This window comes from Trichosurus vulpecula, chromosome 8, assembly GCF_011100635.1.
Source record: "Trichosurus vulpecula isolate mTriVul1 chromosome 8, mTriVul1.pri, whole genome shotgun sequence".
In the NCBI taxonomy this organism is placed as follows: domain Eukaryota; kingdom Metazoa; phylum Chordata; class Mammalia; order Diprotodontia; family Phalangeridae; genus Trichosurus; species Trichosurus vulpecula.
The window spans coordinates 94,945,550-94,970,840 of NC_050580.1; the positions used below are offsets into that span (position 1 = coordinate 94,945,550).

Here is a 25,291-nt window from a genome sequence, read left to right on the forward strand (position 1 = left end):
CTGGAAGATACGGGCAAGGTCCCTGGTATAGTCTTTTATCTCTGTTATGCTATTCCTCAAAGTAAGTACAGCATCTCTTCTTTTCCATGATGATAAAAGGGATAATTTTCTCTCTCTTCAAGTAGTTTCCACTAAATATGCTTCACATACTTGCAAACATAAAACATTTCATGTAATTAACATGCCCCTAACTTCCCTTTGCTTCTTACAGTTCAATTCAGTTCTATAGTAGGGGCCTGTGAACATAGTGCTACTGAAAAGGGAGGAAAGGGAAGGGTCATTTAAAAGTATTTTATCTGAGGACATAAAAAAGTTCTCAGATGGAGAGCCTTTGAATATTGCTTGAACATCGGAATAAAACCTTAAGCTATGAAGTTTTCAAAGTGTGAGTTAGCTAAGGACTCACAAATTTCACAAATATTTATTGAATGCTTATGATATCCAAACTAGATGCTCTGAGAGACACAAAGATATGTGACAGAGATCTTGTAATTATGGAGCTTTTAGCCTCATTGGGAAGATAAAGCTGCTTTAGTTGTACTCAGGATTGTCATCACCATACCCTCACACCCCCAAGTAACTTTGTCTCCCCTTCCCCATGAGAATGTCAGATCCTTGAGAGTAGTGACTCCCACTTTTGTAATATCTATTTGGAGCTCTTAGCAACTCTTCAATAAAAGCTTGACTGCCTTTGTTTTGTGTGTGTGTGTGTGTGTGTGTGTAGTGTACTACTGTAAAGGAGAATAGATTTCCCTGTGACCACCAGGTGAGTCAGTGACTAGGTTAGAACTAGAAGTCAAGTCTGCTGACCTCTATTTCTGCTAGGTCAAGCTACTTCCAAACCGACTGCAGCACAGACTCCTACGCTCCATTCCACTGAGGCCTAATCCTAAACAAAAGAAAAGCAGGCAGCCACTCTTGTATACCTAAGATAACCTTGGCCAGGTCTTATCTTATTTGTCTCCCTCCCAGTTTTCCAAAATGCCTAACTTGAAATCCCTTCACTATAGAGTGTTTTAGTATGTAAGACATAGATGTCCCCTGGTCTTACCTTTCTCTTACTAATGAGGTCCACAGAGATGGAGTGATTTCTCCCAAGTCACAATCAGAGGTTAGTAACACAGTTAGGATTTGAATCTAGGCCTTCTGACTCTACTAAATCCAATTAAGATTATACAGGAAGCGTGGGAGAAAAATTAGACTATTAACTTCAAGTAGGTGGGCAGTCAGAATTATTTGAACTTCAAGTCTATCACCAACCCTTTCGCCAGGTTTGGAGATCAGAAAATATTGTTAGGATACACATTTTGTCTTCTTGGGAGTAGGGGAAATGGGCGGGGTATCTTTGAAATATAGTTCGTTTGATTTGGGAGATCTGGAAATCTTTGAATTTACTTCAAACATATTTGTGTTTACTTGGGCCCATGCTCTTTCCTGCAGATAGAATATAAGTTTCTTGAAGGAAAGGATAATTTCAAAAAATTATTTTTGTTCTTCTATCCCATAATGCATTCTACAAAGTAAGACACTAGTGTTTTCTGAGGTGAATTGCCCAATCTTTTTTGCTCTTCTTTGGGCCTCCAAAATTGAGGGAATCTTTCCTTGCAAACAATCTAGTGAAAAAAATAAGGCATGGGGGGTGGTAGCATGCATTGGTTGGGGGTGTGGTTTGGAAAAATGGGTATAAATGGTTGATACGGTAGTCAGAAAGCACTGACTTGCAGGACTGCATGCCTGGGTCAGTACAGTGTTGTTTTTACGTTGTTTCCGCCATTAGTCTGTGAAGTGCCCAGAGTAGGGTTTTTTTTTTTCCCTTTGAGATATCTTCAATGCTTAGCAAACGCTTGTTGACGTCACTATAGCACTGGTTCACCACAACTAGCTGTGTGCCCTTGGTCAAGTACTTTATCTTAGGGTAGGACCTCAGTTTCCTATTGTGTATCAATGAGGGGCGGGGCTCTGGAGCTCTAAGTCGGCACGTGGCGCTAGAGCTGCCTCCCCCCTGGAACTGCGAACTTTGGGCCTTCGGGGGAGGGCCTCAGTTTCCCCATCTGTACCATAAAGGCTTCAGGCCAGACGATCTTTTAGGTCCCTTCCACTCTATGACCCCAAAAGAGACGGTGCTTTCTTTCTTTCACCTTCCCCCCCTCAAAGTCACACCTCGGGCCTGGGCGGCCCACGGAACCATGGCAACCAGGGAGGGGCTTGACCCCTGACCTCCCCGTCGCCGCGCCCTCCCCCCCGTCACGTTCCAACATGGAGAAGCCCGGACCGGAAGTGCCGCCCCAGCCGCCGGGCCCTAAAAACACCCGAAGCCCCGGCCTGTCCTCGCGTCCCGCCGGTGCCCGTACCGGCCCAACCCCTTAGGTGACCGAGAAGCGAGGGCCGCGGCTCGGCAGCCCCCGCTTCTGACAGGAAAGGAGGAGGAGGAGGAGGAGCAGCAGGCGAGAGAAGGGCAGGAGAAGGAGGAGGAGGGAGGTGGAGAGGCAGGCAGGGAGAGGCAGAGGTAGCCGCCCGAGCCGCCAGGGGTTCGTATTAGCCGGGGGCGGGGGTCCCGGGGCGGGGCCGGGCCGACCTCAGCTAGCGCTGGGAGCCCGGCGGTGGGGGGGGGGTGGGGCGGAGGGAGAACCCGAGCAGGTGCAGCGGCGGAGGCCCCGGGCGGGCGCCGGCGGGGTGGGGGCGGCCCTGCCAGAGAGGGGGAGACTGAGTCCCGGGAGCCCCGCGGCGGCTTGAGGCGAGCCCCCACACTGCGCCCCGCCCCTCCCCTCCGGGCGCCAGGTGACTCAAGCAGGCCTCACCTGCTCCAGGGGCAGGGCCGGGAGGTAGCGTTGACCCAGACCCAATTCTCTCCCGGCTCGTAGCTTAAAGATTCTCCGTAGGCGGTGGGGAGGGAGCCAGGGGCGAGCAGCGGCCCCCCGGCCCGGGGATGCCAGCCCTTGGCCCGGCCCCAGAGGCGGCGACAGCGGGCGGGGGCTCCGGGGGCGCCTGCTTCCCTGGACCACGAGGCAGGAGGGCTGTTTGTTTGGACAGGAAGCAAATAGAAATTGGGCAACTTTGAGCTGCTGTGTCTGCGAAGTGCCCTTACCATGCAGTTATTAAAGACTTAGGCTCGGGGAAGTTTCATTTATTTTTATTTTTTGCTACTGCTTGTGTCTTCCTCTCTGTCGTATCGGGGACCCCCCCCCCAAAGTAAAAGGCAAAATGATGTTGTCCGAGCAAGCCCAGAAGTGGTTTCCAACTCATGTGCAAGTCACCGTGCTTCAAGCCAAAGATCTGAAGCCGAAAGGCAAAAGTGGCACCAATGACACATACACTATCATCCAGCTGGGCAAGGAAAAATACTCCACCTCTGTGGCAGAGAAAACCCTTGATCCGGTCTGGAAAGAAGAGGCTTCTTTTGAGCTGCCCGGATTGCTCATGCAGGGCAATCCAGAGAAATACATTCTTTTTCTGGTAGTCATGCACAGGTCTTTGGTGGGTCTGGATAAATTTTTGGGGCAGGTGGCAATCAATCTCAATGACATCTTTGAGGACAAACAGAGAAGGAAAACAGAGTAAGTCGTGCAATTTATTTTCTTGTTTTTGCAGTGTTTAATATATTTCCCATTTTATAAACAAAACACTTTCTATTTGAGAGGCATAGGTTTCTGGATGAAGTGTGACAACTTCTAACCATCCCATTCACGTGAATCAGAAGTAAAAACAATAAGTAACCCACGGGAAGAAACCTTTAAAAATGGCATTGCACATGTTCCATTCTATCATTTCTGTTATAGTTTAAGCATCTGCTTAGGAATTCCAAGTCTTAACGTTTTTTGGTAATGACTTTAAATAAATGGAGTTTTTTGGGGTATGATTAAGATTACTTGTAAGAAGCAGTCACTTTTAACCTTTTAAAACTAAGTAGGTATATAATTATATTTTTGAAAATTAGTAAATGAAAGAAATGGGGTAGTTACAAAGTTTAGTAGCCTCTGGAAAAATATATGAAACACATTAGTGCAGCATTTTAATATTGAAGTTAAATTTAGAAATCTTGGAACTTCTTATTCACATTTTGGGATTACATACACAGTAGCTCTTCATTATTTCTCTATCAACTGTTGCTCCCTCTCAAGACAACTTAGTATGTTCTAAGGCATTTGGAAGTCAAGAATTTCCAAGTTAAAAACTTGTCTCCTTTCTGACCTTGACTATTCTAATAACTTTACTTTTATATTTTCATCATATCCATGCTAGCATATTCCTTCAAAATTACTTCCACAAAGCTAATGTACTTGGACCATGCTAAGCGATTCAAGACAAGAAATACTGATTTAATTCTTATGATGAAGCAGCTTAATAGCATCTTCATTGGAAATAGGGCCTTCTTAATATGGATATTTAGTCATGAGACCTATTTTTAATAAAGAAGATAAGTCAAAACCTCAACACAGTGTTAGAATGAAACAAAGTAGGCAGTTACTTCCTAATTCAACTTTTAACCCAAGTATAAGTATGAGGAAATAGTCTTATATTCAGGAAAAGTACAGGTTGAATTACAGGTCTACAAACTTGGAAGAATGTTTTGAGAGTGAGTAATTCACTCATAACCACAATCAAATTTCCTCTTTAAAAATCATTTGACTAGTGTGAATTTACCTAATGACATAATTTCACATACTTTAACCATAAATATGTAGACTGAAGTATATTTTACCTCAAAACTTCTAGAAAATACTTATATTCTAAGCCCTGACCTAAAGTTTGTGTTAGTGATATGAAAACATCGAGAATGTAAGATGAAAAGTGATAGTAAATATTTTAAAATAATTAAGGTGAAAATGTCCTAAGGAAATGAAGGAAAGGATAAAAAGTTAAAGCTGATTGTGTCTGTGCTCTTAGCATAATGAAATACATTTTGGATTTCCTTTTTAAAAGAGTCATTATCCATTGAGCTTTTCTCATATTGGAGTTGTTTTTATAAAATCACATTTATGTGTATGTTAAAATTGTTTATTTTATACGTGTCTGATGATGCTTTAGTGTCTAATGTTTTGAACATACTTCTAATAGTGTCATGACTATGAGTTTCTTATACTGCATTCATTTTCAAATTTTATGCTGTCTTTTCAAATATTTAATAGGTCATGTGTTATTGACCTTCTTTTAAGAGTACATTTTCCAAATGTAAATTGACCCAGCTTCAAACTTAAAAATTCTTAGTTTGAAACAACCCCCAGTTTACCTTGATTGAAGATCTTTTCTTATGTGGTATCATTTATCCAAAAAAGTGGCAGTTGACAGTCTAGTTTCTACGTGCAAAAAGTTTGCATATGTATGTTGACTATTAAATAAAATTGATTAGTATTGTTTGAAATAAAATTGTTGCTTTAAAGTATTATTAGGCTTATAATGTTATTGTATTGAAAATGATTTTCTTATGTTCTGTAGCCTTAACATTTTTTGCTTTGTGTGGGGATGAATGGGGACCAGGTTGTTTGATGAAGTGTCTTTATTGGTAATATTTCTAGTTTTTTAATATATTTAATAGCTTCCTCTTTCCAGCACAGCTGTACATATGGCCTTGCAAAAGACAGACTTGAGATGCTGGTGTGGTACAAAAAAGATATTTAATATTCTGCACAATGCTGAACCTTGTCAGCAATTCCCAAGTGTTTTTTAGAAAATCAATATGAGTGATGAAGGCTACCAGCTGATTTAGAATTCCTATAAAAACTACAGGGTGACACTTTTTTTCCCCTTTGATACTGAACTAAAGAGAAATATTTACAGGTTGCTTTATTCCAAATTGCATCATGATAGATAAAGGATGGGATTCTGTAAACTTCTTCTGTTTTTCACTGACCCCACTCATTACTTTCTTCCCCTTGAAAGGAAGAAGGGAAAATGGCTGAACCTGAATAATTTAAGCAAGGGCCTGGAGAGTACTTCTGTGTCTTCAACTTTTAATGGCTGGCTGGCTTGGTGCTGCCATGAGACTTGAGAAAATAAAACCATGTTTAATATAGCAGAATAATAAAATTGTGCATGCTGTTATGTAATATCTATTGCTTTTTTACAGCAATATATTGTGTGTTTAATGCTCATGAAAATAATAGTAGTTGGAATCCCTAGAGTTAGGTATGATGCAGGCATGAGCTTTTTAAAACTTCTCTGCTCAGCCCTGCCAGTGCACCTGCATTCTGGCCTGTAGCACCCTTAATGCCAATCTTTTTCCCACTTCTGACCAAATAGCACCAGTTGTTTGGGAATAGTTCCCACATGTGTGGTGATTTTTCTAACATGGACTGGTGCCCACTAAAAATTGAACTGAGGCCATATTGAGTTTAAATCCAGGACTCGGGATGAAAAAAAAATCAGCAGTAATCCACTTAGCCCCAAATGCTATGTCTTCATTTTATCTTCAGAAAGCTTGGGAAAACAAATGATATCTCTAGAATGGCTCTTGAAGGTCTCATTAAGACTTCCCTGTTAAAGCAGTATAAAAACAACATCAAAGCAACTGAAATTACTTCTTATACTTAATTTTTTATTATGAAGTTTTATGTTTTAGCTTGTGGATACACCATAAATCTGGTGAGGGACTTCTATAATTGCTAGACTGTATGTGCTCACCTCAGCCTTGATCTAGCTCATGTTAAGTACCTATTTGTGCTTCCCATCAAAGCTTGCCCGTAGCTTTAGAGCAGAGATTCTTAACTTAGGGTCTGTGAACTCAGATACCTTCTCTGTTCACTCTTTTGATATTAACTGATGTCTTGTAATTTTATGTATTTAAAACTCTTATTGTGTGGAGGGGTCCACTGGCTTTACTAGACTGCCAAAGGGATCCTTTACACAAAGAGTCCTCCTGCTTTGGAGGTGTTTTATAAGTTGATTAATTCTGGAAACATAATACACCAATTATATCTTCGACCTCTACATCCTGATAATTATCCAATGTCCTAAAATATATAAATATATATATATATATATATATATATATATATATATATATACTTATGTGTGTATATATATATATATATACTTGTGTGTGTATATATATATATATCCTGCAATAAATGTGACTTAACTAATTGATAATTGGACTATTTATCAGGAAAAAAAAATCCTTTAGAATGTTCAAAGGGAATTCAATATCATTGACTCCTTTATTTTTTCTTTTTAGTTTTTATTTGACCTTGTGCAAGATACTTTACTTTGTTAGGTCTTAATTTCCCATTTAGTAAAATGTGGAAATTGAGCTAGTGAAATCCAGCTTTAAAGTTTATTCCACATCTGCTCGCAAATCTTTTTGCTAGGATTTGGAAAGGATAATAAGAAGTTGAAGTCATTGCTGAAATAGAGCTTCTTGTTTAATACAAGATATGCACAAAAATAACTTGATAAGAGTCAGTGTGTTCGCAAAGGAGTTCCAGACTTAGAATGATAAGACCTAGATTTGAATTCCTGGTTCAGCTGCATAGTTGCTGTATGACTGTAGGCCAGTAATTTCCTCAACCTCAGTTTCCTTTTCTGTGGATGGTAATGCTTTCACAACCTAACCTAACTCATTAGGCTGTTGTGAGGATCAAATAAGGTAGTGTATATGAAGGGCTTCATAAATCTTAAAGTGCTGTATAAATGTCAGCTATCATCATCATTATTGACAGTTACAAAGTGCTTTGCTACTTCAGAAGGTATAAGACTACGATGTTAAAGTATCGAAATCACTTGTTATGGTTAAATCTTATAAATTGTCGTCATGTTCTTGTCAAAACACCTCACAGATTTAAGGTTTTTTGTGTATAAATTCTTTGATTCTATTTTCCTTTTCCCCTCTCTTCTTTTGCCTTTGGGTATCTTTCTACTTGTCCTTAATAGTGTGATACCTCTAGATATTATTTACCCATTGTTATATTCTCAGTTGATGGGTATTTGATGTGTAGGTTGTCTTTTTTCTGTAAATTATTGCTGTTTGTGATGTATAATCTATCAGATTTCTCAGTATGAATGTTAATTGATAATTCTGTAACTATGTTACTACATTTTCTGTTTTGTTTTTTCTAATATCCTAAATTCCATAAAGATTGTAACACTGTCTTCTCCTGTTTTCTAGTTCATGTCATTGAATTAAACTGTTTGCTTCAGATTAGTGCTACAGGTTAATTCTTTTTTAACTTTAAGTCTTTTATTCCTTATGTAACTTGTTTAACATTGTTGGTTCTTAATTGCTAGTATTGTTTAATGTTAATTAAGAAAATTATTTTCTTAAATATTAGATGCTTGTAAAAGTAATCAATAGAAGCAGTCTATATGAATAATTAGCATTGGAGACCTGAAGCTTAGCTTGAAAAAGTGGAAGCAAATTATGGGGTTTTCCACACATAGCTAAATCTCTAGATTTTAAGAATTAAACAAATTGAGGCACCACTTAACCTCATAACAAAGGAGTAGAGATAAATTGCTAGGAGGTTGCTTTTTGTCTTAGTGCCTTTGATGATACATAGTTTGTCTTCTTTTGGTCATTTGGGAGGTCAGTATATTAGAAAAAGCAAGAGTAGGAATTAAGAAATCCAGAAGGCTGACTACTGCAAACTTGTTATATAACCTTAGTTCAGTCCTTTAACTTATCTGGGTCACCAGTTCTTCAGCTGCAAGTTGAAGGGATTGATTAGAATGATTTTTAAGGATCCTTTAAGCTCCATTTTGTGAAAATTTGGCAGGTATCTTTAATATCAGTAATAAAAGTAATATAGTATTTAAGGCATTTATCATGTTATGTTGTTGGTCTTCATAATAATCTTACACAGTAGGCTTGCCTTGTGATAGAACTGATATATCAGTCTTCTGATGCCAAATCTAGGCCTCTTTCTACTGTACCATAAGTAGCTATCCCGGATATTATTTCCATAATTAAATAATAACTACTAGTTTAGAGAAATTTTCTTAGAGGTCTGGTATTAGAGTAGTGATTAGTTCTCTCAGTGGTTGGTTTTTGAATGTTTTTCTTTCTTAGTATATATGAAGATGATTCTACTCATTTGTTAGGTCATATGCTATGAGGTGATATATATATAAAGCACTTCGAAAAGTATATCTGTTGGCTATCATCTAGTATGAATGCATTCTCACTCATCCATTGACCTCTTCTCTCCTTTGTGACAGACATTTGTGAGATAGGATTAACATTGCAAAACTAAAGGGCTCAAGTAGTCATGACTTTAGCCCTGGTGTACTAAACTACTAACTATAGTGCTACATGTTCTTGTAGATATATCAGAGAAGAAAAAAGACTAGTAGAGTATATTGAGTAATTTCTTTATATGTAAAGTCAAGGTCAATAAATGACAGTTAATCTTGATAAGTATATATATAATCGGTGAAAGTAGGAGAATGTGATTACAATTTTTATTTCAAAATAATTTGTCTCATTCATTTTATAGCATCTTGAATCATGTTACTTAATTATGTACAATTTTATTTCAGATAGAGTTCAATATCTACACAAAATATACTCAGTTGAGTCAGCTGAAAGGAAAGAGGGGGAATGATAGAGAAGCAGAAGAGAATGAACTTGTATATAAATTCTTTCAGATTGGTTATGTTTTAAAAAGTTGTATTTAAAAAGTAACGACTTAACATTCTAGTGCTTACACCCCACTGTGAGGAAGAACTGGTGAACTCTCATTGCTGGTATGATACAATGAAGATTGCGTTTGGTCTAGCATATTCTGAGGTCTTGGGACAACCATATGTTAAAGCTCTATATACACTTTGGCCTTCTGGGCTTTATTTGTTGGAATAAATGAATCATGTGTGGACACCTGCAGAATTATTGTAATATCAGTTTTCCACCAGTAATCTTATACACTAAGATGTGTCCTGTTTGAATTTCCTAGAATAGTATCTACATAGATCAAAAAAGGATATATTAATAACAGAGCTTTTATACATCTTCTTTCAGTTAGAAAATCTAAAAGTAAATACTTGTCTTCAGAGATTTTAAGTGTAATTACTTAAATTCATGAGAATATCACACCTTGCTTGCCCTTGTACTATTTAAATATCTAACTCTAGGCTAGTACTATTTGAGGTACTTTGTTCAGATGTGACTACTTTACCTGTTGCATAGTAAATGTAGTAGCTTGTGTCTAGCATATTCTGAATGGGACCTATGTAAAATTTAGTCATTTAATTCCTTTTTAACTAAAAAGTTTTTTAGGTTTGACTTTCTGGTCTTCTTATGCCTTACTTATCTTTATGTATACTTTGATCCAGTGACACTGGCCTTCTCATGCAAAACACTCCATTCCCTGATTGCAGGCATTTTCACTGGCTATGCCTCATGCCTGGAATTCTCTGCCTCCTCATTTTTTATCTTTGGCTTTCCTACCTTCCTTCAATTCGTACCTTCTACAGGAAGCCTATCTGGATTCTCCTTCATGCTAATGCCTTCTCTTTATTGATCATCTCCAGTATATCATGTATGTGTCTTATTTGTACATATTTTGTTTTCATATTGTCTTCTCCATTAGACAGTTCCTTGAGAGCAGTGATGTCTCTTGCCTTTTGGTAGGTGCTTAATAAATATTTGTTGATGTGTGGACTTTACTTTATAAAAGACTTTTGTGTCACTTGATAATGAAGTACAATATCTGTACTTTCACAGGAGTTATTTAAACATAGTTAATAAGCATGTATTAAGCCTTTACCATATGCCAGGATAAATGCTCTTTTGCAGTGCTATAGCTGTTTGCTCTTGTAAGAAGAACTACTTGTGATATTCTGAAAATTGTAGTCTTTTTTATGGTTAAAAATTCTGTAAGTGAAACAAGTAAACTATGCCTTGCATACTCCATTTAAAAGTGTGTAGTACGTTGGGATAAAATGTCTGAAAATATAAAACTTGGCTCTATTTTAAATTAGTTTTTTAGTATTTCTACTTTAGTATACTATTGTGTGAAGCACATGGATGCTAGCAGGAGGCATTTAAGCTTTTCTTTTTCAGTAATCGTATGACAGCTTATTAGAAACTAGGTTTCTCAGCATTTTGGTCACTTCGCATGTATTATAAAAACTCAATTCAGCATACATTTATTAAGCTCCTCTTGTGTATAAAGTATTGTTTTAGGCATTGAGGATGTTCCCTTCACCCTCAAATAGACCCTACCATCACAGTGCTTACAGTAACTTTTACTGGTGTTGGGAGTGGTGGTAGAGGGGATTGGGGAAAAACAAAACATGTATACAGATAATATAAAGTTGGGGACAGGGCTTAATTTGAGGATATTCAAGAAAGGTTTCATGTGGGAGATGTCACCAGAGCTGAAACTTGAAGGGAGGCAGGAATTCCAAGAAGCACATAGGAGGGAGAACATTCCAGGTATGGAGATCAGTTAGCTTGTGCAGGGTCATGGAGGTGACGGATTGCCTTCTACACATTCAGTTGAACAGAGTGAGTGGGATAAACATGAAATATATTTAGACATAAAGGTTGGAGTTAGATCGTTAAGGCCCTTGAATGGCCAACAAAGAAGTTTGTATTTGTTCCAAGAAGTAGTAGGGAATCACTGAAACTGTGAGCAGATAAGCTACATGGTCAGATCTGTGCTTTAGGAATTTCAGTGTGGCAGCTGTGTAGAGGATTGATTAAACTGCGAAGAGACTAAAAGCAGGGTGACCAATCCTATAGTCCAAGTGAACGATGATGAAAGAGAATGAAACTAATGGCTTTGTAAGTGAAAAGAAGTGAAAATGAGATGTGGAGGTATAGTTAACAAAATTTCCCATCTGATTGACTTGGGCTAGGAGTGTGAGGGAGAGTGTGATGTCTTAGAGTTGGCTCTAAGATGGCAGTCTTCAGTAAATTATATGATGGTGATCCTCTCCACAAGAAATAGGGGAGTTCGATGAAGAGATGGGTTAAAGAGAGAAAGATTTTTAATAGCCTTCTGGACCTGTTGAGTTTGAATCACTTTTGTGACATCCAGGTGAAGATGTTCAGTCTGTAGTTGGTAATGTGAGACTAGCTAGCTAACAATAGCTAGCGTTTTTAAGGTTTACAGAGTGCTTGACAAGTCATTAAGCTTACAGCCTTGTAAGCTAGGTGCTATTATCTGCTTTTTACTCCTGAGGAAGCTGAGGTAGAGAAGTTAAGTGACTTGCCCAGGGTCACACAGTCTGAAGCTTAATTTGAACTTGTCTTCCTGATTCTAAGTCTGTATCTTTATCTCTGGTCCCACCTCATGTAGATTTGGGCATCATCTGTATAGAGGTAATAATTGAAGCCATGGGAATTGATGAGATCACATAATATGAAGAGAGATCTTGTGCTTTTTTTTGAGTTTTTATTTATGAACTGAATGTAAAATGTAACATAAGTAACTTGCATTATGTCCTCAAGTGGTCTCCAAAGTTACCGAAGTCACCTTGTTTGGGTGAGTTAAATGTACATGTCATACCCAAGTAGTATTTTTAGTGCTGAAGGACTTTGGGAGGCTTATTTTTCAGAGAACTTGATCATTATTTGTCATTGTAAATTACCTAACTCAAAAAGAATTTTTATTGGTGAGTGCTTTCAGATTCCCTCCTTCAGTATTTTTCAATGTCAAGAAAATTTACTTAGGCCATTAGCAACACTTATCACACATGGAAACATGTTAGCTATTACTGATAAGAATTTTAAAGGTGAGTGGTTTTAAAATTATACAAGAAAAGGTCACTTAAAAAGGTATACTGACACTTCTGTTTTCAGGCCTGTTCAGCTAGCTTCATGTCATAGCACAGAAATAGTTGCATAACCTCTATGAAAATGGATAAAGCTAGAAATCTACAGTGTAGCTAAATTTGATAAATGTTGTTATTCCATGTTTAAACATGAAAACAGCCATTTAGATATGTGAAATTTTAGAGTTTCTATGTAATGAAAATATACCTTACTGATCTTTAATTTTTAAATGCTTTTATGTTATTCTCTTTATGTGGTATGTTTTAATATAGATTGGCTTGATGCATGTATTTGTTTTGGAAAGAATTGCTATTCTCCCTTAATTTTTTTTTTTTACTTCAGAAATTAAAGAAAGATGCTACACTTTAAAATGTCAGGAGAAGATACTTGTAGACATATGGCTACTCACATTTGAGTTGGGTTAGGGTAGGGGATGGGTGCTACAAAAAGTGCTATATATTTAAAAGAAATTTAAAATATACAAACTTTGGAAGGTGTATTTTGTAGTTTTCAGAGCACTTCAAGTCTTGGGCTTCAAGGATACCTTGTATGATTGATGGAAATTTTTTTGAGTGTTCTGTATTACTGTGCAAGTAATGAATTTAACAGAAAAATAGGAAATAACATAGCTTAAATGCCTGATACAGCCCATTTTTTTCCTTCTTTTTAAGGTGGTTTAGGTTAGAATCTAAACAAGGGAAAAGAGCCAAAGACAGAGGAGAAATAAAGGTCAACATTCAGTTTATGAGGAACAATATGACAGCCAGTATGTTTGATCTATCAATGAAGGACAAAACAAGATCTCCTTTTGCAAAACTAAAAGATAAAATGAAAGGTAGAAAGAACGATGGGACGTTTTCTGATACTTCTTCAGCGATCATTCCAAGTACTCATATACCTGATGCTAACACTGAACTTTCAAGTAGTGAAATACAGATGAAATCCAAACCAAAAAAGCCTTTTCTTTTGGGACCTCAGCGACTCTCTTCAGCTCATTCAATGTCCGATTTAACGGCATCACATGTTTCTTCAGAGAAATTGAAGACCAGTACTATTGGTCATACACATCTTTTCAGGCGCCAGCTAGAGTCTTTCGAATCTGTTGAGGAAAGTGGTAAGTGAAATGTTTTCCTAGGTATTTTGGTGGAAGTTTGAACTATGCTTTGGTTTTCTTATGTAATTTTTAAAGTTATAAAATGCTTTTTTTTTCCTTTTTTAGAGTTTTTAAGTTGAGCTCTTCTTAATCCTTTTATTATTAGTAGGTAATGTAAATTCATTTCTGTTTATAGCAAATTTTCAGCATGAATTCTTTGGTTTTAAAACCTTCTTTTATGATCCAATTCTGTTTTATTGCTATTTTTCCCATATTAAAGACTTTATAACATTTAATTCTGCATAGATTGTGTTACAGGATACACACTTTCTGGGGTCAAAAATGTCTTTGAAAATAAATCCTGCATATTAAAAACAAGTTTAATAGTAAATGATTTTGAAAACCCACACAAATCCTTGAAATGCTTTACTGCTTTCTCATGCCAAGAAGATACACTGACACTACAATTTGTTTACATCATGTTTTGTCTGAAGTGAGGAACTTGATAGGCACGTGTCTAGTAATGCAGTGATTGTCATTAGCTTACAACTTTTATGCCATTATACAGTGGCTTCTTAAGATGAATTGTTTTACGAGATTATTTTTAAGGTTAATATCTTGAAATAACTAATTGCTCAACTTCTAAAAGCAGAACCAGTGTGCACACTGAATGTGTCAAATAGTGTGATGTAATGTCTCACTGGCTATGTATTAACTACAAAATTGTTTGCAGGAAGTCTCAAATCTCCACATAGAAGAACATTAAGTGCTGATACTTCTAAAATCAACCAACCTGACAGCATAGTTGATGAAGGTGAATCGTCTTTTGGAACACAAAATGACCCATTTACCAATGTGACTGCTTCATTACCCCAAAAATTTGCAACACTGCCAAGAAAGAAGAATCCATTTGAAGAAAGCAGTGAATCATGGGACAGTGGCGTGAGTTTATTTTCAAAATCAGTTGAAGTCAAAAAAGAAAATAAAAGAGAGAAAAGGGAGAAAGTTAGTCTTTTTGAAAGAGTGACTGGGAAAAAAGATAGCAGGAGGTCTGACAAACTTAGCAACGGGGGATCGGACAGTTCTTGTGACTTGAAATCACCTAATGCATTTGGTGAAAATCGCCAGGATTATTTTGATTATGATTCTACTAACCCGTTTACAACAAACTTCAGGACTACAAACATGATGCCATCTTCTAGGTAAGCTTAATCTTGGAGGGGAGGATGGTATTTTGAAAAATAATGTAAATGAAGGAATAAAACACCCTAGATATTTTTTTAAATACTTCTGCTTTGGCACTCATTTCATTTAAATTATGATTTTTGTTTACAATCTTTTTTTGTAGCAGTATTTGTGCCCTTTATAACAGTGGTTCTATCTTGGTAACTCCAGTGGGGCAACAAATCCTTCCTTTCATCTATTTTCTTATAATTTAAAAAAAAATCAGCAAAATTTAAGGAATGAATGCTAATCTTTTTTGATGAGATATAGTGAGGAGTATCTTCATTTATTTTAAAATTTTCTGTTTTGAAGATTCTTATATTATAGATGGTAATGCTTTAAGAGACCAACCCATACCACACCCCTTGAGAGCAGGAGCAGACCAATTGTATAGTCTGTAGACTACACTTTTGAAAACCACTATCTTACATCTAGAGTTAATTATCATAGTGCTTTGATCTTTGGATAAGTAGCCATCTTCAGAAGATAGCAATTTGAGATTTTTATACCATAAACATTTGTTTTTTAATTCTTGTAATATCCCCTGAGACTCCAAGTGAATAATTGTTGCTCATGTAGTACCTTAACAATCATAGCGCTATCAATCTCAGAGCCAGAAGTAGAAAAGATTCACATGTAGTATAGTAGTCTGTGTCTGGCAGGGAATATATGTATTCATTCTCTGTTTTTAAGAAAAGCATCAGATGTTGGAGAATATGAAAATATATTTGTAGAGATTTGCAGTAATTTTATGTGGAAAAGCAGTGATGAGATTTTGCAGTATAACCATGGAGTCAGTTCCTTATATTTTTTTCTTTTAGACAATTGCCTAATTTCAGAAGCTCTGCTTAGTCCCCTTCCACTGCCTGCCCACCACCACCTCAACTCCCCTCCCTACTTTTCTAAGTAAGGAAGAATTCTGTTGAAAAATATTGCATTATTTGTTTTCTGTGTTTGAATTCTGTTGTACGGAAAGGTCTGTCAAGTAGAATTGGTACTAAAAATTTAGAAGAAATGTATACTTTTTATTTTTGCCTTGAGAAAGATTAGGTGGTTTGCTATGGTTTAAAAAAAATCCACTGGATTTTTTAACATGATACCCAAAAGAAATTTATTGTTATTATATAGTATTGCCATTTCATTGAGAAATACATACATACATATATATATAGTCTACATATATATCCTGCTTTTAAATATTTTATTTCCTTTGTATTGTAATAAGCCTCATTTCATCAAATCCCAAAGGATCAGTGAACAATATACTGTAGTTTTACCTCACAAAATAAAAAAACATCATAGAATGTTAATTATGAAAAGGATTCATTTTATAGATGAGGAAATTGAGGTTCAATTAAGGCCACTGTTTTACACTGTTTAATATTTGCATAGTGCTTAAAGGTTTGTTACATGCTGTATGTAATTAGTTGATATCACACAGCTTATAAAAGGCAGAGTTTAGACTCACTCAAGTCTTCTAACTAATTTTAGTTCTCTTTCCATTATACTATGATTCCTTCCCCCTTTTGCCTTTTTCTGTTTTCTCTCATTCAACTTTTTATGCAAAAATTTGGTCTAAGACAAGATAGTTACTTTAAAGGGCCTGAATGAGTTTTGTGGGGCTTTAAATTCCAAATAAGTGAAAAAGAAAGGAAGGTAGTATGATAGTTTTTTAAATTGTAAAGTGTTAAAGACTGTGTGGCCCAGGTGAAATCAGCGTGTTACCAAATCTGGGATTGCAGGGCCATGTGCACCTAACCCAGTGCAAAAGCTATTAAATAGAGTTTTGAAATCAAGAATTCCATTTGGCCTGATCCAGGCTTGCCAGTGGCTTACTTCATAGTTAGTGCAGAATTTTCCATTAAAACTGGGCTGTTTCATAATATGGTTAAGTTTTACATAGATGAGTTAGATTTTCAATGACTATTTTCAGTAATGATATGCTAAGTATAAAATAGTATAGGTTGACAAATTTGTTTGAAATCTAGGAACTAACTTCAAATCTTGCAGAAGGAATTTTTTGGCTTTCAAGGAAAGAAAAACAAAAGGAAAAAAAAAAAAGTAAACATGCTCTACCCTAGGGCATTGGTTCCCAATCACAGATTGAGGCCAAATTAGGATCATTGAATATTGGCAGAAGAATCTTTACAGGATCCTCTTAAGAAAATTCAAAGACTATCCTACTAGATCAGGTACTTTTGGGGGCAAATAGAGGAAAATGAAGATAGTAACTAATTATTCCTTTCCGTATTCTATCTGTTTGCTCTCTCTGTTCTTCTAATGGACTCTCCTTTTTCCGTCCTCATGGTTAACTGCTTTCTCCACCATGCCTCTGGTGATTTGGCATTTGATCATTAGAATACCTTACTTGAATCCAGTTGCTTTTTGGATGAGTGGCACTATCTGGCACATTGAATCTCTTTTCATGTTATTGTAATTACAAAATCAAAAGCATATCAGTTCAAAATTAAGCACATCTCTGTAGTTTCAGGTAAAATTTCCCTCAAGTGCCATGTCACAGTGTTTGGGATTTTTCAAGCCCTTAATGTAGCATGGTAAAATATATAATAACATAGTATATACCTTCAAGATTATGATTTTTTAAAAATCTCACCATATAAAAATGCATAGCAGAAACATAGTGATAGCTAGTTTTTATTGAAAGTATATAAAAGGATAAAATGTAGGGATATTGATTTAAGAGTAAAATGTAGGTCAGACTCTTTGGAAAATAGCCTTATCTTGTATGTACATTCAGAATTTATTTTAGCACTGAGGAAGGCCTCTCTTTTAAAATCTGTCTTTTATTATCTACTTTCCTGTCTTACCCCTTGCAGTGATATTTGGTTGATTTTTTCATATTAAAGGATGAATATAGTCTGTTTGTTGTATGTTATAATTATATCATGGTTAATACCAGCAAGTCTCTGAATTTCTGTTAATGGCCAAAGGTGTCACATTTTCACTGTTTTTCTTTGTAACTAATGATATGCATTTGTGAGAATATTTGGTCTGAGAAGTGTAGGAACTGCGTATCTTCTATCTGAAGTACTTGGTCCATAACTGAATTGAATGATAGTAATCGCTAGCACTTATGTGGTGCTTTAAAGTTTGCAAAGCTCTTGGAATATCTCATTTGATCTTCCCAACAACTCTGTGCGGTAGGAGCTATTATCTCCATTTCATAGCTGAGGAAACCGAGGCTAAGAGCAGGTAAAGTGACCGGCCCAGGGTCATGAAGCTAGTATTTGATGGAGGTATTTGAACCCAGGTCTTCCTGACACCGATTCCACTGTTCTGTCAGCTATGCCACCTAGGTCCCTCCATCTTGGTATCATACTAACCATAACAGGAAAAGCAGAGATTTATCTTAGATGAAGGGTACAGTTTATTTTGTTAGCGAGAACTCTATGTACCAGGCAATCTGACTGTATTAAAGAACAAGTTTAAAGTATTTCCTGGTTTTTCACTCCTTAACCAGTAAAGTCTGCCAGAAAAAAAAGACTTCATATTATAGGATCATAGAGTGAGAGCTGAAAGGAACCTTAGAGGCCATGGCGTCCAATCCCCTCATTTCATAGATGAGAAAATTGAGGAACAGAAGTTAAGTGATTTGCTGAGGATCATACAGCTCTAAGTTCCAGAGTACTTTGTTTTGTCTCTGTTATGGTGTTACATTGTAATGATGCAAGTGATAGAGAATTCTAATCTGTCTTGACTACATAAGCCTCCTTTGTGTGTGGTGATGGAGTCAGTGATAAGACTGCCTGCCTTGGGGACAGGAAGACAGATTCAAGGTGACCTCTGACACATACTAGCTGTGTGACCCTTGGCAAATCATTTAACCTTTTGATGCACTGTACAACTTTCTGAGACTTTAATTGGGGAGGAGATACCAACATACTTCAAAAAAGGGAGTTGCTTTATCTTTTGAGCTCCTTGAGGACAGGGTACTGTCTTTAGCTTCTTTGGCTTCACCAGCATTTAGCACATAGTAGGCACTGCAGCTGTTTGTTGACTGATTGGAGTCACTCAACTACACCAACTAAATCACAGGTTCACTGCCTAGCCTATCTTTTCTGTGACTTAATTTTTGATATTTCAGGTTAATTCTTTAGATTTTAAATGTAATATGAAAAGTATTTTGCTTTGACATGATAGACTTAAAGAATGGATTGTTAAGTTGGAGATGGAGAACCCAACAATTTGTTGTTGATTTCTTTCTTAATCCTGTTTTTTTGGTTACCAGTAGTTTTTAATTGCTTTCCTTCAGTTGTTCTGGGAGCTTCTTGGTTTTTCTGCTCCATTGTTTTCCTAGTTCTCTCCCAGCTGGACTAATCATTCTGAAGCACTACTTCTCCCCCCACCCCCATTTTCAAGATCCTACAATATTTCCCCTTTGCCTATTATGTCAGATCTAAACTTCTCTGCTTATCCTTCAAGATGCTATAATTTAGTACCTGACTTATCCAAATCTATCATTACTGGTTTGCCAAAATGTTATTCCTAGAGTACAGGTCTGACCGTGTCATTCCCCTGTTCAGTAAACTCCAGTGACTCCCTTTTACTTTCAGGATCAGGCACTTAAAGAATTAACTTGGGTCCAAACTCCATTTTCAAGCTTGATATTCTTTACTACTTTAGGTGAATTACATGATCCATTCAAACTGGCTTTTTTTCTGCACATGACATTATACCTTTCATTGTTCTGTCATTCCAGCTCCCCATGTATGGAATGCATTCCCTTTTCCTTTTAGGAATCCTTGGTTTCTTTCAAATCTCAAACACCAGCTTCTGCTGGAGGCCTCTCCTAATCCCCAAAGCAGCTAGTGCCTTCTTATCCCAAAATTATTTGCATATACTTGTTGTTGTTATTTGTCCTTTGTTCTCAGGAAGGTAATGCCATGACTTACTAGTGAATTGGATTTAAGTGAGAGAGGGCTGTGGAGTCAGCAGTCTCATTCTCTCCTCTGGAGCCATCTGGGTCCAGTGGCAAGATATAAATCAGGATGACTGGAGATGGCCCTGGATGCAGGGGGAGAGTTGCATATACTTAAATCATTCAATCAGTGAGCAATTATTAAGTACCATGTGAATATCAGGCATTATGGTACTTGCTAGGTATATACAAAGTCACAAATGAAACGTCCTACTTGTGAGGCAGACAACTTTTTGGGGTATAGTATACGAGAAATACAGAATGAATTCAAGATAGTTTTAGGAGGGAGTCAGTGGGTCAACAAATATTTATTAGGATGGTACTATGTGGCAGGGACTTGACCTAATTGCTGAGGGAGGGCACTAGCAGCTGGAAGATGAGTCAGGCTTAATCTGTAAGGTGGCATTTGAGTGGAGTATTGAAGAAGTACTCCAGAGTACATACGTTACTTGGGAGACTGCCAGTGCAAAGGCACAGTGATAGGAATTGGGTTGTCGTGTATACTTGACAGGTAGAACAGTATGGTTGGATTACACTATGTGTGCAAAGGAACACTGTGATGAGACTGCAAAGATAAGAAGGGCAAGTTGTGAAGAACTTTGAATTCTAGAAGTCTGTATTTAATCCTTAAAATAATAGGAAGCTGCTGGAGTTTAATTAGAGGGGGAATATTATCAGACCTACTCTTCATTTTTTTAAATTAAATTTTATTTTCAAATGAAGATCTACCTTTTCTCCTTTTTACCTCCCCTACCCCGCATTGAGCAAACAAAAAAAACAAAATCCTTGTTATACATGGATAGTCAAGCAAAACAAATTTCCTAATTGGTCATGTCTTAAAAAAAAAAATTTCAGTCTGCTCTCTGAGCCTGTCACCTCTTCAGTATGTAGGCTGCATGTTTTATCATAAGTCCTCTGAAATTGTGTTTGGTTATTACATTTACTTAGAATTTTCAAGTCTTTCCAAGTTTTTTTGTCTTTTTGTTATTACTGTATAAACTGTTCTGGTTCTGCTCACTTCACTGCATCATTCTATACAAGTCCCAGGTTTCTCTGAAACGATCTTCTTCACCATTTCTTACAGTAAGCACAATTAATATTTCATCAAATTCATAAACCATGATTTGTCAAGCTATTCTTCATTTGATAGACATTCTTTTAGCTTTTAGTTCCTTGCTATCACAAATATATTTTTGTACCAAAGGGTCCTTTTTTTACCTTCTTTGATCTCTTTGTAGTTTAGACCTAGTAATGTTATTGCTGTGTCAGAGGTTATGCATTAGTTTAATAGCTATTTGGTAGTTATATAAATAGTTCCAAATTGCTTTTCAGAATTGCTGGGCCACATCACAGCTCCACCAGCATTGCATTAATGTACCTATTTTTCTATAGGCCCTCCAACATTTGTTATTTTCCCTTTTTTGGTCATCTTTGTCAATCTAATGGGTCTTGAGGTGAAAGCTCTGAGTTATTTTGATTTACATTTCTCTAATTATTAGTAATTTAGAGCATTTTTTCTTATTGCCATGGATAACTTGGTTTTCTTCCTTTGAAAACTGCTTATTCATATCCTTTGACCAGTTATCAGTTGGGAAATACCTCTTGTTATGAATTTGAATACTAGCATATCTTATTACCCAATAATTGAGTGATGGACTTTTTTCTTTCTATATTCTACAACTGCTCAATTTTCAAAAAGTGATCATTTTGTTTCTTTTTTGCCTATATTTATAGCCTCATCAAGTGGAGAAATTGTGGAGAAAGGGCCCACCTTTCTCATCCTAACTGGCAACAACTGCTGACCAACTGCCACCAATAGGCAGATGGGCATGGGAGCCCTAACAGGGGCAGCAATCCCAAAATCACTGGTTGTGCTTCTAGTCCAGTCCTCACAAACATCAAACAACACCATTCCCACCACCTGTCACTGACTGCCACACATAGGGCAGACAGGCCAGCCTGGCTGAAGCAGCTGGCCACCCAGAGGGAGAGAGAGGGTGTAGAACGTGTCAGGCAAGTCAAACCACCTCCACCACTTTGACCACTGTTTTCACTCAAACCATGATAGAGACAGCCCAGAACTCTGAACCGAAGAGCCTTGGAAATAGCACTGCTTCCATCCCAGTGCCCTCAGCCATCATTCTGGAAAGTAGCCTGTGTAGATATTCTGCAGCCTGGTAGCTGTTTTTGTACAGAAAGGAAAGTTCTTACCACCAAAGTCCTTAGCACTGTTAAAGAATTCAGCATCAGAGGCTGATAAATGGTTTTAGCGATGGAAATGATATTAAGGAGATCGTACACTAAGGACCATGGGACTTAGGATCATGGGATTTAGCTGAAACCTTCCATAGGTCACGAATCCACCATTACAACATGAATTCCTTGAGAGCAGGGACTGTCTTAATTTTCTTTTTTGTATCCCTAGTACTTAACACTGTGCTTTGCATGTAGTAAGCGTTCCATCAGTGCTTCATTCAATTAGAAGTGCTCAGAAAAGATAAAATAAGTTCTAGTTTATGAATCTAGAATACTTTTGCATGAATGAAAACACTGTATAGTATAAGGGACAACGTAGAGTGAAAAAATCTTTGCATCAGATATCTTTGATAGGGTGTGTTATGGAAGATATGTAGAAAATAATAGAAATTAATAGGAAATTAATAGACACATAAGATTAAAAATCATTTAGCAATTGATAAATTGTCAAAGATATGAATAGTTCCTTATGAAAGACTGCTGTAAATTACCAATACTAGCACAAATGCAAATCAAAACTGAAATTGTACCTCACATCCAACAAGCTGGCATAGATGATAAAAGATTTGGAAAAAGTTAGCTATCTGAGCAGCTATGAAGAGGAAGGTACACTAAAGCATTGTTCCAATTGAATTGGTCCAACCATGCTGTAAAGCAATTTGTAATTATGCTAAGAAAGTGACTAAAATGTCCATACTCTAAAAACAGAAAGGTCCCATATATAGCAACACTTGGTAACAAAACTGGGAACAAAGTATTTGAAAACTGGGGGATGGCTAAACATTGCGCAGTATATGAAGGCAGTGTAACAGTACTCCATAGTAAGAAATGATGATGAGAATTAGAGAAGCATGGGGAAAACATAAGTTGGTGTAGGGTGAAATAACAGAATCAGGAAAAGAACATACAGAAAGCCTACCACAATATAAATGAAAAGAACAAAAAAATAAAACTAGACCTTGGATTACTGTAATGACCAACCTTGGCCCTAAAGGAACATTGAGAAAATGCATTCCCCCATCTTCACCCAGATTGTAGAATAGATACAGAATGTTGTATATACTGTCAAACAAGGAATGATACATTGATGTTTTTCCCCCTCTATTTTAAAGTTCTTTGATACAAGTAATAGCTAAATAGGGGAAGTGGTAAGGACATATTTAGCAAGGAAGACAATGTAAAAAAAAAACGGATAAAGTAAAATTTAAAAATTAGGACAGAGGACAGAGTAAAACCATAGGAAAGAAAATGGAGAATGGAAAAAAATAAAGACTATTAAAAGGAAAAAAACAGGATGAGACAGAAGCATTTTAAAATAAAATTCCAATTAAAAAACAAAATATAGAGAATAGTCTTAAAGAGTAGATTAAATGCTATAGTTGAGAAACCTATGTATTTTTAAATTGTTTGCATAAAACTAGCAAAGTTATAATATAAGCTTGGGGGGAAAATCTCAAATGAATAATCTGAATTACTTGAATACCATAAATGAAATGTCTGTAACTCTTTAGGTACAGAACACTGATTTGTTCCATCCACAGCTCCTTGAGTTGGGTTGTTTCCACAAAAGGCAGTGATCACGAAAAGAGATGTGGAATTGGATATCCAGCTATACCCAGTCTGGGAACAAAGTATCAAAACTGAGTCTATCTGTAATAAGCCTAAACATATGCCTCCTGTGCCTTTGAGTTCCAGATTAGATTTCCAAAATGAAAAACTACTGTCCTGATATTTCATGCAGGGGCAAAACCCCCTGCCCAACTTCAGCCTCAGATACCTTGCTGTTATAGAGCGTAAATCTGCAAGTTGGACCAAGAACTCCTAATAATATTTTTATACAAAATCCAGATCTAAGATGTCATCATGACACAGGCACTAGTGCAGATATTGTCAAGGATTGTTGTGTACGTTTAGAATCCAAAGGAAGATAAACCTGCTAGCTACAGAGATGGCCAAGAACATGTTTACAAAAACAAGTCGAAAAAAAAATTTAGAATTTTTCTCAATATTTATTCAATGGATGATTAAGACAATAGTCTACACATGTAATAGGGCTCCCCTACTCCTCCTAGATGCCAAATTAAAATTAAATTCTACTGAAACCATTTTAAAAGCTAGATAATGATTTATAAAAATCTTTCTATTACAAAGGAATATCAATTTATGAAGTATTTTTTTAAAGTCTTATCAGGGACCTGAGAAGAACTTGATTCCTACATCTGATCATGTCGTAACAACCTGTTCACTTTAACTATTGGATTCTCTATGTGTTACCCTGTGTCCAGTGCATAAGAGCTCGTTAATTACCTAAACTATATCTCCATAGGTCTTGTTAATTACCCGTCTCCTGTCTCAGAGGACCTTGTTAATAACTTGTAGAGTCTCTCTAAAGAGGTCCTAACAACACATTAAAATTAAAGATGCTTTTCTTTTAGCACCTGTCAAGTGCTGTAAATTGAGAAATTTTCACATCAGTTTATTGGACTACAGCAGTTTTTGTGGAATTTCTTTTTTGGTTTGTTTTCCTGTTCTCTTTCTCTCAGTAAAATAACTTAACAAAAGTTGGACTTTTTTTGTTAGAGGTTTTTGTTTTTTTTTCTTTCAGTTTTGAAGAATATAGATATCAATTTGCATTAGAGTCAGCAGGAGGGTAGAGTAGTTGGTCTTCTGCAAATTAACCCACAGGGAAGTAGAGCAATTAATGAAGAGTTATTATAATGAGCATTAGGATGACAAAGAATAAAAGTTTCAAGTGGTGTCCAGGGAGTTTGTGATAAAAGTTCCGGTTACTGTTAAGGGAACTAATCATACTGAATATCTGATAGTCTTAGTCATCATTTCGTTGGCTGCATTCAGTAAATCTCTTAGCATTAATAGATTAATGGATTTAAAAGCATCATCTGACAGATTTTTTGTTTGTTTTTTCAATTTGGCTACAAATTTTTCTAAATGTTAGATTTCCTAGTAGTTCTGCTCATAAGTTAAAAAAAGGCAAATCATTCTTTATAGAATTGACAGGTGAGAGAAAAATAATTCTTAGTTCTCAAAATTGAACTTTTTTCAGACT

At 36.6% G+C, this 25,291-nt stretch overlaps 1 protein-coding gene across 1 annotated transcript in view; it reads left to right on the plus strand.

The window, feature by feature from the left end:
* The first annotated feature begins 3,016 nt into the window (after positions 1–3,016).
* Positions 3,017–25,291, plus strand: part of RAB11FIP2 (RAB11 family interacting protein 2) — an 80,990-nt gene continuing 58,715 nt past the window's right edge. Inside the window, exons 1-3 of the mRNA XM_036735427.1 lie at positions 3,017–3,554; positions 13,384–13,826; positions 14,539–15,007. Coding sequence (XP_036591322.1) covers positions 3,202–3,554; positions 13,384–13,826; positions 14,539–15,007 — 1,265 coding nt within the window. The 5' untranslated portion in view covers positions 3,017–3,201. The remainder of the gene's footprint in view (positions 3,555–13,383; positions 13,827–14,538; positions 15,008–25,291) is intronic.